The sequence below is a fragment of the Vidua macroura genome, chromosome 7, assembly GCF_024509145.1.
Source record: "Vidua macroura isolate BioBank_ID:100142 chromosome 7, ASM2450914v1, whole genome shotgun sequence".
NCBI classification, from domain to species: Eukaryota; Metazoa; Chordata; class Aves; order Passeriformes; family Viduidae; genus Vidua; species Vidua macroura.
The window spans coordinates 17802999-17819042 of record NC_071577.1 but is presented as its reverse complement, the minus strand read 5'-3'; the positions used below and the strand labels follow the sequence as shown (position 1 = coordinate 17819042).

At 34.3% G+C, this 16044-nt stretch overlaps 1 protein-coding gene across 1 annotated transcript in view; it reads right to left on the bottom strand.

Annotated features, from left to right (window-relative positions):
* The window catches only part of TTN (titin), a 236560-nt gene that overhangs the window by 133992 nt on the left and 86524 nt on the right, over window positions 1-16044 (bottom strand). Inside the window, exons 107-128 of the mRNA XM_053983149.1 lie at window positions 15242-15298; window positions 15029-15106; window positions 14496-14747; window positions 13771-13863; window positions 13143-13220; window positions 12390-12458; window positions 11675-11761; window positions 11369-11431; window positions 11053-11118; window positions 10620-10700; window positions 9977-10054; window positions 9385-9462; window positions 8816-8899; window positions 8421-8519; window positions 7204-7281; window positions 6289-6363; window positions 6057-6131; window positions 5723-5806; window positions 5363-5425; window positions 3858-3974; window positions 1673-1756; window positions 1133-1474 (exon numbers count right to left, since the gene is read on the bottom strand). Of these exons, the coding sequence (XP_053839124.1) occupies window positions 1133-1474; window positions 1673-1756; window positions 3858-3974; window positions 5363-5425; window positions 5723-5806; window positions 6057-6131; window positions 6289-6363; window positions 7204-7281; window positions 8421-8519; window positions 8816-8899; window positions 9385-9462; window positions 9977-10054; window positions 10620-10700; window positions 11053-11118; window positions 11369-11431; window positions 11675-11761; window positions 12390-12458; window positions 13143-13220; window positions 13771-13863; window positions 14496-14747; window positions 15029-15106; window positions 15242-15298 (2181 nt within the window). The remainder of the gene's footprint in view (window positions 1-1132; window positions 1475-1672; window positions 1757-3857; window positions 3975-5362; window positions 5426-5722; window positions 5807-6056; window positions 6132-6288; window positions 6364-7203; window positions 7282-8420; window positions 8520-8815; window positions 8900-9384; window positions 9463-9976; window positions 10055-10619; window positions 10701-11052; window positions 11119-11368; window positions 11432-11674; window positions 11762-12389; window positions 12459-13142; window positions 13221-13770; window positions 13864-14495; window positions 14748-15028; window positions 15107-15241; window positions 15299-16044) is intronic.

Here is a 16044-nt window from a genome sequence, read left to right as displayed (position 1 = left end):
AACTGCAGTGTGGCAAAGATTTCAGCTAAAATGTATCTAAACTTTTGTTTGTTCTCCAAATCTCAGAAATGTCCATATAAATTTTACAATGACAGGAGAATAATTCCATTGGGTCTGAGCATACTGAAGAAAGTTTGGAGCACATATGAATTAAACTTAGCTACTATGAGAGATTAAATGGAAATTTCAGCCAACACTAATCTTCTTGCTCAGGATTAACCTGGCTTTTGCAGTGTACAGCCTCATCTTTTCTCATGTTTATGACAAAATTTCTACTGCAAACAATGTTAGATAGAACTTCGACATTTATTAATTAGTCAAATGAAATTTTGAACTTCTTTGATGGAAAAAGACACTATGGAATGATTTGGATCAGGAATGGAAATGATACTCTTAGATAACTATGTAATTTTGGAAAATCGGATATACATGATCTGTATCTTTATATTATGATGCAGAAAGGCTTTATTACCAAAGATCTTGGCATGACCTTGTTCTCCTAAGTAGTGAATACTATGTTCATCCTGTACTAACAGTGTAGAAAATGTATACCCATACCATAAAAATTCATCCTAAGGAAAACACCTGAAACTAAGATTATTTAAATATGGGCATTTTTCTTTTTCAGAAAGTATGTTATTATTTTCAAGATGCAAATAAACATCAACCATAGGGCTTTCTAAGATTTCTGAAAAAAAAAATCAGTGTGACTTGTGTTCCTAAATCACTTATTTTCAAGTACTCTAGATATTTTCTAGATAAATATATTTTTTGTCTATGATTGCAGACTTTACATAAGAATTTCTAAGCATTTCAAGCACAGTCTGATAGCAAAATTGGACCCCAGATGAGGATGAAATTAAGCTTGGTTAAATTTTCATAGTGGGTTATACAGAGTTCATATGAAAGAGGAAAGAACACATATGACATGGAAAATTTGAATTTATGGAGTTAGTAGTAAAGAGTAGATATACAGCCATCACATGTTTTCTGTGCTATATAATAATCAATAAACATCTTAAAAAACACACACTGTAAAGCACACTGCAACATTTTAAAACAAAAGTTTGGTACTTTCATAGAATGAAAAGGTATTACTTTTCCTCACACAAATCCTAAAGTTCAAGTATACCTCTAGCTGGTAGGGGAGCCTTTTCTTCATACTGAGGAACCTGTGGCTCTTCCTCCTCATATTCAGCAACTTCCTCTCCATAGTAAGCAGCTTCTTCTTCATAATGGACGGCTTCTTCCTCTTCATACTGAGGAACTTCTTCCTCTTCATACTGAGGAACTTCCTCCTCATAGTGACTAACTTCTTCATAATGGCGAACTTCCTCCTTGTAACGGATTACCTCCCTCTCATAGGTGGTGGTATCTTCCTCCTCGTACCTTGGAATCTCTTCTTCCTCTTCATACTGAGGAACTTCAACGTACGCTTTTTCTTTTCGGACAATGGTCTTGCGTACTTCAGGCACTTAAAAAGATACCAATTAAAAGAACTTTAAAATTTAGCACATAGATCTTACTAATAATAAGGATCACAAGGCACTGTCAACTAAGAATTAACCGAAGGAAGAACATTCCATAGAAAACAAATCAGTAGTCACTGTACATGGAACATACAAGACACAAAAAACATTTACACCATATTTGAATACTCTATCCAGTATACCTTTGGCTGGTGGTCTTGCCATTTTTTTAGGAGGATAAATTGGTACTCTTTCTTCAATGATAGCCCTCTCTGGTACATCAGGCACTTAAAAGATACAGTACAATTACATTTAAGGATTTTTATATGTAAATTGTTTAAAAGCAAAAGTATTCTTGGCAAGAAACAGAAAAAGATATCTTACAAACACACAGCTGACATGTAAAAGACAAGTGTGCTTATTGTCACTGGACATGTAGCTAGGGAAGTAATTATGCTTCTTTTCAATTAAGAAACAACAATCTTTTCAAGATAACAATATAAGCAACTGATATGATTCCCGCTTCATTCACTGCTGCCAACAGTGAAGTTAAGTTTGCTGATGGGCAGAACTCAGAATCCAAAGCCATCCAATTACAAAATCAATACGCCTCATTGTTCTCTGTAGCATTGTCCTCTCCAGAGCAGTGACACTTTGCACTACCTGAGGAAGAGATCAAGAGTCCTCATTCACTGACAACGAAAGATTTGCGTAGGAAACTCTAGATGAAGGTGAAGGAACACATGGAGAAAAACTTTGAGAGTGACTAACAATAGATAAGGGCTCTGGTCTAATTAAAAGCAAAAGAATGACTTGCTCTGTGAGGAAGGTGTTTTTCCTCTTCTGTCAATTACTTTATGAAGTGACTTGTTTGTTCTGACATGACGAGGAGCCATTCCTTGTAAAAGCAGGAGTATCTCCAAAAGACTAAGATGTGGATATGTTCAGTTTTTAAGACTTACTCAGGAAAGAATGCTAGTTTAAGCACCATATTCTCTTTTACAGAAGTGTGTGGGTCTTGTCTTCTGAGGCATGCTGCATTATGCATGAGTTCCCTTTTCAGAAAGCTCAGGTTCATTTGGATTCTTGTTTTCTCCAACTAAAACACCAATGTTTGGTACCCTATTGGAGAACTTTAATGTCTTTCTGCTTTGACCCTTTTCTTTCCAGATCAGATGGCATATTACACCTGCCTTACAGAGAACCAAAGGTCATCCTTCATCATACTCTTCGTATTCATAGTATGCTTGTCCCCCCATCTTTGGAGACTAAATAGATAATTTAAGTACATGCTTTGTCTGTTTTAATCTTTCATTATATGAATATGATAATGCCATTTATAAACAGTATCAGATCTAAAAGTAATGAGTGTGAGGTATCTTGTGGGTCATCTTTCACAAATCAATTGATAGTCTGCAAAAGTAAAAGAGCAATAAATTTTCCTCAAAGGCTATGGACTGTTGAGCAGGCAGATCCATTACATTGGATTGTGTTAAGTGTCTCAGCCATGCAGGCAACAGTAGAGCTAATGATTTTTTCTTTAACCTTCAGATTTAGGTGAAGAGTTGCTTTTACAGAACAGGAAAGGACTGTCTGTCTTTTCAGAATAATAAAGCATGTTAATTTAAATGAAAGCAAAGACTGTCTCTTGTTTCCTCTCAAAGGTCAGACAAGTGGCAAGATTTAAAAAGGAGGACCCAGTGAAATTATTTGGCTTCCACGATGCTAACAGCAGTAAGCCAAGGGAAAGAACTAAGCGAGAGCTGGTATTTTATTGTGAGAATGAAATACTGTCCTGTGTTATTCTACAAGCTTCACTTTTGTGATAAACTGTAGCAAAGGACATGAAATTTTGTTTTACTCCCTCTGGTTTTTTTACTAGCTGACAAGATGCAACTTTGGGTGCAGAATCTTTTTAGTCTTCATACCTGTGTATGAAATCTCCTTTTCTGTGTGGAGAGAAACGGATACTTCCTCTGACATAGCCCAATGTTCTTCTTCTGTTGGTACTTTAAAGACAGAGTCTAACATTAATTTTTTTTTCTGGTGTAATGTAATGTACAATAATAAATATCCCATTTGGAGTTTCTTAAAAAAATAACTATTATTTCCTGACACCACCCACACCCAGAGTAATTGGGAAAAATATCTCTAGTATTTCTTAAAGACTCTGTAAAAGTTCCTCTGGGATTACAGTGGATCATAGTGATGGGCTTGGTAGTTTAAGGTTAATGGTTGGACTCAATGACCTTAATGTCTTGTGCAACTTAAATTATTCTATAATTCTAAATTTGAACCTCAAGAGACATGCCAGACCAATAGGCCTGAAGCTCTGGTAGTCTTACATGAGCACAATCTGTTCTTAGATTAACCCATGGGCACAACTACCTTCTGGTGGTGGAGACACTTTTCTCTTTTGAACAGCAATGGATACTCTTTCTTCTCTGGCAGTTTTCCTCTGTGCTTCTGGCACTTTAAAGATAGTAATTGTAAGAATGCTAGCTTCTAAAAGAAATCACACACATTCTGAAATTCATATGAAAGAATTACAGACAAACAATTAGGAGCAGATAGCACACTATTTAAAAGAAAGTATAATAAACACAACAATCACATGAGACATACAAATAATATATAGTAAAATACTATATCTAATATTAGAGTAATAGATATATAGACAAAAAAAGTGAACAGAATATTCACATATCATGAAGTAAAATGGAATGAAGATGAAAGTAAGCAGTAAATACTTTGTCTCTAAACTCTTCAGAAACTCAATTAAACCACAGAACATCAGACACACAGGGCACATAACAAAATCAAACACAAGAAAAGCACAGAAACAGAGAACATATTTGTAAGTTTGAAACACTTCACTGAATATTGACAATATTATAAACATTGATTTTTTTTTAATTTTTGTGTTCATTTTTTTTTCACTGAGAAAATGTTGTCACTCAACTTTGCAAGCATTTAAGCATCCAGAGTGATTAATGAAATTAAATAGTAGCTAAAAAATGCAAAGAATGAAGGTGCATGACTATTCTCTGTCACACTCAGCAGTATTTTGAAGGGGAAAAGATGAAGGTCCTTTTCATTTATCACCAAATCAGGAGAGACAGATCTTAATAACTAGGCAGAATGTAAGTATGATGCACATGGATGTCTGATATTTAAAAGCCATCTCTACTTCCAAAAGGACTTGTATACCTTTAGCTGGTGGAGCTGCCACTTTCTGTGAAATTGGAACAGGTACTTTGTCTTCTAGCACAGGCTTCTTGGGCACTGCTAGCAATTTTTAAAAAAAGTTTGTTGTAATAGATGTTAAATTAATCACAGTATACAAACATAAGCAGATGACAAAACAGAAATGAGAGACTTGACATTTCTTCAAGTAAAAAAAAAAAAAAAGACAGCAAACACTGAACATTAAAGTCTGTATTAGATAACTAGACATAAATACAAACCACTATTCTGAGACAAGACTTCTCTAGAGTAACTCAGAAAATTTATATACCTTTTTTTGGTGGAGCCACTTCTTTTTTAGCAACTGCAACTTTTTCTTCTGTGATAATTTTCCTGTGCACTTCAGTCACTTAAAAATAATGTGCAAGGATATTTAATTACAATATTTGAAATGCAGATATATGTTTCTTTTACTTATTCTGATTGTTTAAAAGAAGTGCTAAGTGAACTTCAACAGCAACAAAAATAAGACACTGCTGAAGAACATCCTTTACATCCATAGCACCCAAATGAGTAGAGTCAAAAGAAAGGGGAGATCCCTACAAAGGTTATAGATACTAACAAACAAAACTGCATTTAAGTGAATTGCCTAAACACAAATACTGCAAGACCTAACTAAAAATTCTCCATGGCACTAATCTGTTTACCTTTGGTTGTTGGAGGTTCTTCAAATTCTGCCTCAAAAGTGGGCACCAATGCTTCTTCAGGTTCTTAAAAAAGATTGTGTAACTTTAGAAAATTTGTTTGGTTTCATCAACAGGTATAAGATAGAAGATGGAATAACATATAAATAACACATAATAACATATAAATCTCATCAAGACAGCACAGGTCACAAGTGTCATTGTAGACAAACAGACATAAAACCATGTTTAATGTTGAAGAAATTTGATACCAGAGATATATGTTGTATCAACAATACAATCCCCAACCAAGGCATATATGTTAAAAATGGAATGCAGCAAAAAAAGCTTTTTTTTTTGCAACAGGAACAAACACTGATATACCTTTTGCTGGTGGAGCCACCATTTTTTTAGACACAGGAACAGGCACTTTCTCTTTAGGAACTGCTTTCTTATGAACTTCAGGAACTTTAGAAAAATGAGCAAGATGAGAAGGAAGATGGGAGAGAATGTTAAAGTGTAATATTTGCAATTGCCTACTACGCAATGTGTTTTACTGAGTTAACACAAACAAGAATTTTCAAAGTGCAAGGTGGAATTTGAGACAGCATTCATCACTGTGAGAAGACACCACCTATGTCAACATGTACAAGCAAGACAGTAAGACAAACATAATTCCTTTGAAGACACATCAACCAGTTGAGGAACTGGTTTATACCTTTAACTCCTGGAGCTTCCTTAGGAGCAGCTGGGATTTTTGGCTCAGGGACAACTCTCCTGTGCTTCTCAGGCACTTTAAAAGATTACAATACATAGTTTTACACAGAGGAATAGTATCACTATAGCACAAACACATACAAAAATGCCAAAAATTGACATAAACATGTAGTGGCAACATAATGTTGAGAATGATGAAACAACTCATAGGTTGTAGTGAAATGAACTTATACCTTTTGTGGGTGGGGCTTCCTCTCTTTTTGGAACAGTTACTGTCTCCTCTATGTAGTAAGACTCTTCTTCAGTCACTTTTTAAAAGAGTAAAATATAAAATTACTTAAGTTTAAGTATTCACATATTATTTATATGTCTTTATGCCCTTGGTAATCAACAAAATATTTGTAAGACAAAAATAAACAGTGTGCTTTATTAACAGACTCTTCTGGGATGACAAAATCTACATTCAAGCCATCCTGCTTCCACTGAGGCCAATGGAAAGACTCCAAGCGACTTAAATGGAACCAAGAGACTGAGCTCTCATCTCGTATTTGCATGGAATTTGAAAATGCTCCATTCCTCTGTCCACTAACTCATTAATGTTGAAATTTGTCCATTTTGAGAAACCTTCTTTCCCAAATACTGAGAAAATTCCTTGATTAAAGATGTCCCTGGAAAAATCTGTGGTGTCACTAGTCATAGAAACTGTCAGTCAGTGTTACTGTCCTTCACAGTATTATGTGACCACCAATAAACTTCCAGGTGGAAACAATAGTTATTTTAAAGTGAAATTATCTGAGGAACCCAAGTGCATCATGGTATTTGGAAGAACATTTACTTTATTCAAGCAACCTGGTGGAAGAGGAACTTCCAACAGAGGATTTTTGTAAACAGAAAGAAGTCTTGACAGATCTCAATATCAAAGAGATAACTTATTATTTTCACTGTATTGAAACATTACTCCACTTTTCAAAAGCAAGTAATAGAAGTTGTAGAAATTAAAATTAAAATTTATAAGTTATAAAACATGTTTATGTAGTACTAATTTTTTTCCATATGAATAAAGCAGATATTAATCCAAACTGTCTATTAGGTATAGACCAAAAATTACTTTTTTGCTTTTGTCTAGTATTCCTGAATTGTTATCATACCTTCAGAAATCTCTTCTCTGTGTATGGAAATAGATACTTCCTCTCTTTCTTCTTCAGACCATTCTTCAACAGTTGGTTCTTTAAGGAAAAGTATTGGTTTTAGTATTTTTGGAGGATGGATAGATGGAGAGAGGGAAGGATTAATGGATAAAGAAGATGAAGTCAAATTAGAAGTTCTGTATGGCAATGACAGATATGCATACAATCCAGACAGTGCTGTGCACTGTATGCATATGTATGATTTGTTATAAATTATGTGGTTTGTCCATGTCCCAGGTTCTCTATTGTGTATTTTTGTATCTAATACCATTCACTGGTCAACTGTCAGTTCACTAGAATGCCTCAGCTCCCCAAATTTCCCCATCACAAAAGCTGAAGTGGGGGAACAAGAGTGAAAGAATTAGATGTTTCTCCTTGATCCAACTGTATGAAAGTGAGGACAGGAAAAAATGAGATGGATAAGTCAAGAACTGAAAGGAAATACTGGCATGTATTCATCTACAAATGTGCCTGTATCAGGAAAAACCTCAACTAGTTCTGGAGAAAAGGTTAATTTGCAGGAAGGAGACAGAAACTAACACTGCATGTATCCATATGGATGTGTATTTGCAAGTTCATATTTTAGATAGACATGTTCCGAATTTTCTTCTAAAAATTCATTAATGGTTTTTAAAAGAAAGTGCAAATTTTCTTGACTGGGTAGTTATTAATGGGACATAAAAACAGACAAAATATTATGTGGAATTATACTAACATAACACAACTGATCTCAATCTTCCCTGAACATGAGAATGTGAACTGAAAGCAGGTGAGAAGCTAACACTGCAGAGGGAAGCAGTATTTTGTCTTCAGGGCTACAGAGAGTTTTGTAGTGAGTATGACAAATGGATGGCTTAATTTGTGGAGTCTAAAATAAGCAGTACATCCATATTTGCTACTGCAAAATGAGGCATCTTCAGATGAGGCCCTCATCTGAAGATTATTGTATTCAGTAGTAGAGTAGTAGAGATTTCCATTTCTGTCAGTGTGGTGGGATCCTGACATTCAATACTGAAATTGTAAATGGCACTTTAGGAGGCTTTTAACTGCCTGCAGTTCAACACAAAACTTATGCAAGATAACTATAAAAAATGTTTGGTGTATTTTGATCTTGATATTAGAACAACAGACTTGGAGACATAGTGCAAATTTCTCACTATTGTCTGCTTATAGTGTACCTTCAGGGGATGGGATTTCCTCTGGAATGGCAACAGATATTCTTTCTTCTGTAATAAGTACTCTTTCTTCAAAAGTGGCTTTCTTCTGAACTTCAGGCACTTTGAAAGATAATGATGTTAAATGTATGCTTTTCCAATTCCATTGTGAAAACATAGCTTCAAAATGCTAAATCTAGGTTTCCAAAGAAGGATACTGAGTACATAACATATAACAGAGATTCAATATTTAGAAAGAATACTATGTAAGTATTGCACACGAGATACAACATACTGTAGCGATTGATTATGTAAATGAGAACAGCAGAACTCACAGGAGAAGCACAAATCAACGACTAATAACAGCACAGACAGAAGCTAAGAAATAGCATATTCTTGTATTCTACTTGAAAGCATACCTTTAGCTGGAGGAGCCTCAATTTTTTTAGGAACAGCAGGAGATACTTTTTCTTTAGGGACAGGTTTCTTAGGAACTGCAGGCACTTAAAAAAAGTATTTTTTTAGAATATTTAAAGTAAAAACTGGCACATGCATCATGCAAGAGAAATGTGTTGTTGAGAATGACTACACGTGGATATGTTCTGCTTACCAAACATGACAGTTGACTAAATTGAGATAAATGCAATGTTCTAAAGATTACAATAAATGATATTAAAGTGAACTGTATTGTACCTTTTTCAGGGGGAGTTTCTACTTTAGGAACATACAGCATTTTTAGTTCTGGAGCTGGTTTTTTTTGGTATTTCTGGCACTTCAAAGATATTAATTATAATATAATCAGGTTAAATTAGCAAGTTTTTAAACAATAAATCTACAGCACACCTACACACAAAACTGACACAAATGATACACATTCACATAGATGAAGTACCAGTATAACCAGATTAACTTGGCAATCAAACCGAAAATTTGACATAAACAAGATGCTTAAGATAATAAGAAAATAACATTATTTTTTATAGTGTACCTTTAGGTGTTGGAGCTTCCTCTCTTTTTGGAACAGCAACTTTTTTCTCTGGGGGAGCTTTCTTAGGAACCTCCGGCACTTAAAAAATCATGAAGTATAAGATAACTGAATTCTAATTTTCAAGGATTTATTGGAGTACTACAGATTTCTTTAATCCATTTGTAAGAGTATCAAGACACACCACATAACACATTCATACACTTAATTAACATAGAAAGATCTATGACAAGAGCAACATATGTTTGATAAAAAACAAAATCAAACCAGTTGCTTGAAGACTATTAAATACTTTAAGACTGATTTCTTAACTCAAGAATGAGTTAAGAAGAATGGGATGCTCAAATATACTCCTTTGGGGAAAAGAACACATTATTTTTCTTCAGGCACAGTTTTTCTAGGCCCTTCAAAAACTCTAAAGGTATTAAAATTTATCTAGGTAATCTTTCTAAGGCTTTTGAATGCCTTACATGAAACATTCACACATAACACACAAAGATTACATTTATCATATGTATTGAGAATATAAGAGAAGTTAGGAAAAGAGGACATTAGCACAGAACTGGTTAAAGTCCACATTCAAAAGATGCTGTACCTTTTGCTGGGGGAGCCACCTCCTTTTTAGCAACAGCAACTTTCTTTTCTGGAACAGCTTTCTTAGGGGCTTCAGGCACTTTGGAAAACATTGTAAGAGATCTTTAGTTTTTGGAACACTAATCCAGATTTGAAAAATCCAAGATTGTTTTATACAATGAAGACAGTGCTTGGACAAGGAGCTGACACTACAACTGTGTCAACTGCAACCGACACAATACAATGTAGAGCTTTTGGGACAAATGTGGACAGTACAGGAAAGACATTATGATACAGTATAAAACTCCTATGTTAAAATCACTGCACTAATACCTTTCATTTTACTCTCTTGAAGTAAAAACACTCTACACTTGCCTGAAAAAGCCACACAACTTACATAGAAATAATAAGCACAAGATAGTTAAGAAAGAAAAGGACCTAAGCTGAGATAAATTCAAGCTGTAAGTCATAGAACAATTGAAAAACTGAAATTGTGCAATAGAGACAATGCAAAATGAAATAATGCGTACGGAGATTGTGCAACAACAAAGACACACAGAGAGTAAATTCCTAAATATATGCAAGAAAACATGAAAAATAATACAAAGAAAGAAAATTTGTTTGGGCTTTGCTTCTTTCTTTTTTTACTAGAGCAGTAGAAATACCTTTAGCTGATGGAACTTCTGTTTTAGGCACAGGAACAGGCTTTCTTTCTTCTGGAACACGCCTCTTTGGTATCTCAGGCACTTTAAAAGATAGGTGGTGACCATTTAGGAGACAGTTAATATAACTGGTAAACCAGTAGGCTACTCTTAACATGGTGTATAAGCAAACACTAAATGCCAAAAATTAATCTGTTTTATTAAACAGATACAACAAACCCATCTCACAAAAGGATCTATTAAAGGAATTATTTAAAGCAGTCATGAAGAAGAGTAAGATAGAAATGCAGTAAGGCTTGAAGATTTGAGAGCAGAGCCATAGAGAAATTGAAAGATCTCAGTTCTGATATGCTATCCTTTGGCAAACATTGTTACAGACAGATAATCTGAAAGTTCAGAAAAACAGAGCAGATGTTGATGCAAAGACTTTATTCACCTTCAACATGAGAGATCTCCAGTTCCGTAGAAACAACTTCTTCCTCCTCCTCAACCTCTCTATGTGCTACAATAGGAATTTTAAAGATATTAAATGTTAAGATAGGAAATAGCAATGTCCATAGTAAATCTGAAAAACTTCAATAAGATATTATGCGTGTACAGTACACAATCATCACTGAAACATATATGTTAATATGTAAAAAAATTAATCCAGAAAATGAAGAGCATGTGCAAATCTCACAATGAATTTTGATTCAAATTAAAACAAACAAACAAACAAATATTTATTAGACTCCCATCCATAATCAAACTACCTTCAATTGGGTAAACAGCTTCAAAGAATCTTTCTTCAACTGTTTTCTCATGCTCTGTTGGTTCTTCAAAGAAAAGTATGTAAACAATATTAAGATAAAATAGTTGAAATATTTCCTTCTATTAAGCTAAATAATACTAAAGCTACATAACACAATGGACAAAAAAAAGCGAGGCATACTGAAAGACAAATGTACAATATGTCTAAATATGTAATTTGCCATTCATAAAAATAGATCAAAAGAAAGTATAGTAGGATTGATAGATTGTTTTGATTTGGGTACACAGCCTTTTAGTTTTGTACATACCTGTAACATCATATGAATACTCTTCTTCTCTGTGGACAGAAACTGACATCTTTTCTTCTGAAACAGTCCATGTTTCTACTGTTGGTACTTTAAAGATAGGATTTTGTTTTAGTATTTAATATTCTAGATCCACATTAGCGGTAGTCAGCATGTGAGTTTTTATCAGGTCTTTATCGGTATTGCACATTAAAATCTCAGACATATTTAGACAGTCAGTGTTCATATTGTAAAATACTGAACACAGAACAAGCACACAAGTATAATATTTAGTATTTGTTAAAGACTAAAGACACAGACACCTTTAACCCAAACATTTGAAACAACATGCATGCATAGGCTTTTGGAAATGGTACATCAGAAGAATTCTAAAAGTGGTTCTTCAAAGATATTTTTGGGCATGGGGACCCAATTATACTTATTATGTAAGGATAGGCCAGCAAGCAGAATAGATGAAGAAACAGCTAAGTCACACTGCAATGTGACCGTAGGCTCTTTAAACAAGAACCAAAAGGCTATCCACAAATATGTTAAAAGCAGACTTTATAAAAAACAAAAGCATGGTAGACATACTAATTAAACACTGAGAGCAGTCACAGCATGACTACTACTATGGATCCAGATACATACATACAGGCCCACATATTCCAAAGAAGCACAGAAACACATTGGATGCTGAAAAAAGTGTAAACTGCAATTCAAAGATGCTGATCTGTACCTTCCTTTTTCATAACTTTTTCCTCAACGACCACTGGTGTAGGTTTTGGTGGCAGAACTTTCTTGGTAACTGTTGGCATTAGAATTTTGTTACTCAGTCAAACATGTAGCAGAGAGATCAAAATAAGTCTACAGCAATCTATTAATGATATTGAAAATACAACAAACACGACAAACAATCTAACTCAGCATCTAAGTCAGGCTTCTTGGAATCACATAAAGCAAGATAAGGAATGTGTTTGTTTCTTTTTATTGCTATATTCTAAAGGAACTCAGGGCATTTAGAACACAGGTCATTTCCTGATACTTACTGAATTGCAGCTGACAGAATCCTGCTGCAGAATGGGAAATGCTACACAAAAGGAAGTAGCTACTAAGAGAATAATGGTGCATATTTATTTTATAACCAAAGAATTAACCAAAGCATTTTGATAGATGGGTCAAAATGGAAAGCTTAGCAAGATAGGGATTTCATATCTTCAGCTTAGATTGAAACACACTATTTCACCCAGTGTAATTTTATACACACTTCCTTTCTTAGAGCACTGGTAGTTAATAACATTTAGTATTTTCCCCTAAAAAGCTTTTAATCTTCTTTTTAAAGACTTCAGCAGAAGCTTTTATTAGATGTTTCAAAGACTGAAAAATTGATCAGACCATGTTAAGTAAAGACAAAGCATATGCAGATCAGCTAAGTAACAAAAGGCACAACTTTCACAGAAAGATGACATTAAGATAATTAAACAGTATTTACCCTCAGCCCTTTTGACTTTTTCTTCTGCAACCCTCTGAGTGGTTACCTCCACTTTTTCATCGACAGGTTTCTTGACAACTGCAAGTAATTCAGATAGATTTATTGTTCAAGTAATCTTGCAAATTGTGGAAACAAACAAGATAGAATTGGCTGGGCTTTTGGTTTTTTTTTTACGATGTTATAAACCTTGTGCTCTGTTATGAATCCTGTGCTCTGTTCAGTGCATTGTTTAATGGTGGTGATGGCAGTGAGGCCCACTCTGCCCTAAGAGATATGCAGTGATCTAAGTGGAAAACACTTTCCAGAGGGGCAGCATTTAATTTCTTAAAAGTTACATTCATGCCCTAGGCTAATATACAGGAAGAAGGAAGGATAACTGAAGCTCAGTTTGATTTTTCCATCAATTCTTGTTTTGATTCAACTACGTTTGAACAGAGAGCTCAGAAATATGAGGTGGGAGAAGAGAGTTGCTATGACCCTTGCTCATCTTACTACCCAACATAAAGACAATTTTCTTCTTTCCAATGAAATGTGAATATCCAGCACCATTCAGCTTGAAGGAGCTGCATGAGAGATCTTAATCTGCATATCTTAATCTGTTTCTGCTAGTTTTCTGGGAAAGTCATACCTTTTTGAACAGTTACTTCCTTCTTTTCCTTCTTCTCAGCTATAATGGCTGGTGGTTTTCGCTCAGGCACGGGTTTCTTAGGAACTTCGGTCACTTAAAAAAAAATAACATCACTCAGTAATAAAAAATATGTTGTCTAAAGGCTCTGTAGACAGAAAGGTATTAGTTATGCCATTATAGTTTTATGAATTTTAAAAGCACACAGAGAGTTTTGGAGATACACTTGTTGAAGTAAAATGTTTTGCTTATTCCCAAGTTTCATTTTTTCTCATCAGAGCCAAATTTTGTCCCTAGAGGCATACATGTTACTAATCCCCCAGACAGTAATAACAAGCACAAAATACAGCCATTGACTTCAATCAATAAATGTGTGAAACACTGAAGTAAATCAAGTCTATGTACAGCACAGGAAAATTATAGAAGAAATAGCCGAAAACCTAAAAATTACACATATCCTAACTACTAGCTACTAACTCATGTTAGGTTTTAAAGACCTGCAAAGTTCATTGGCAATGAATTTCTAATGTATCCATTCCTATCTGCATCCAGACCTTGTGATATCTTGTGTTATCATCAAGTGTCACTTAAAATTTGTCAGCACATTATGGTTCCAGATATTTTAGCAAAAGAAAAACCAGAAAAATGTTGCCTAATTCAAAATGCTGGGGCCTTAACAATAAATAGGAGAAAAGAGAAGAAATAAAATGACATGATAGTTCAAATACCTTCTTCATGAATTATTCTTTTTTCTTCATAAGTCACTTCTCTTTTCTCATAAGCTTCTTCCCATTCCTCTTCCCCTTCATCATAGCCCTCTTCCTTGACATAATAGTCATGATCTTCACCATAATCTTCTTCCCATTCTTCATAAATTTCTTTGGGTGTTTCATGTATTTTCTTTTCTTCATGTATCTCTTCTCTCCTTGCCATGGATGTTATTTTGATCTCTTTGGGCTTCTCTGGTAGCACCTCAGGAACTTAAAATAAATAAATTGATTATTCATATCATAGTGTGGAATTTGCAAGGCATATTGGATGTTCACATTTAGTGAAAGTATTTCACCCTCACGGATGGTTTAAAGAAGGGACTATTTTTTAGGCAGTCACAATCAGCTTGGATTTTAAATGTGTGCTTTTAACATAAAGCCAGAAATAAAACAATTGTGATAGACTGAAGTTATTTCAAAACAAAACACCTTGTTTCCACAAGGTAATTTCACTCTTTTAAAAAAGTTTTCAAACTAAGGAAAAAAGTTACCTTTAGGTGGCAGGACTTCTTCAGGAGCTTTTTTAACCACCTTTTGGGGGACTTTCTTTAATGGAACCTTTTTCTCTGCTTAAAAATAATAGAATTAAAAAATTAAATTAAAAAACCTTAAGAACCCCTAGAAAGCCAAACAAACAAAAATCCAAAAACCAACTGTCATAATGAAACATGAACAAAGTATTCAAATACTGTAAGGACTTTTACCTGGCTTTTTCTCCTCTGGAGGTGGAACAAGAGGCAGAAGAATGGGAATAGGGGCAGCTTGCAGGAAAAATGAAATATTTAGAACAAAATTTAAGTTTGATATTTCCTTGTAAATGAAAAAAATCCTGGTTTGAGAAAATGGATTATATTATTTTATTGCAGCTGCAGAATAAAAGCAAACACGGTACTTATTCTGAGAGTTTACAGCAGCTGAATAAATATCATTTGAGTGGGAATCCCCAGTCTACTTTTTTGAACTCTGAATGTTGTCAGCTTTTATTTTTATTGCTGCCATCACTCTTCTATCTTTGCTGATGGCAATTCATCTAAATATCAAATCTTTCCCTTCCTGCTGCCACTGCAAGCATTTACTAAATTATCCTGGAAAAAAACCCAAGAAGTTCAAACTGCTGATATTTATGGTAAGCTACTGGGTGAAACAGCAGTATAAATATTATTTGTGGCCTGTAGTCCAAAACCAGAGCCTGGGGGGAGACCATTTGCCATAGACATGAAATCCAATGTATAGCTTTAAAAGAATATTTTTTAAAAGGCAGTAATTCAGACAGCTTGTTTAAAAGATATTTTTTGTGGCAAAAAGAAGAGATGAAAATTTTTAAACAATTATCAGAGAGGAAGATGGAAATAAAAGGAAGATCAAATGAACAACAGACTGATAGGAAAATCTGATAGAAAATATTCTCTTTTTAAGAGAATTAAAATTCTCTTTTAAAGAGAAATTCTTAAAAATTCTCTTTTTAAGAGACTTAAATTAACTCCTACCACTACCTGTGTAGAGTTTT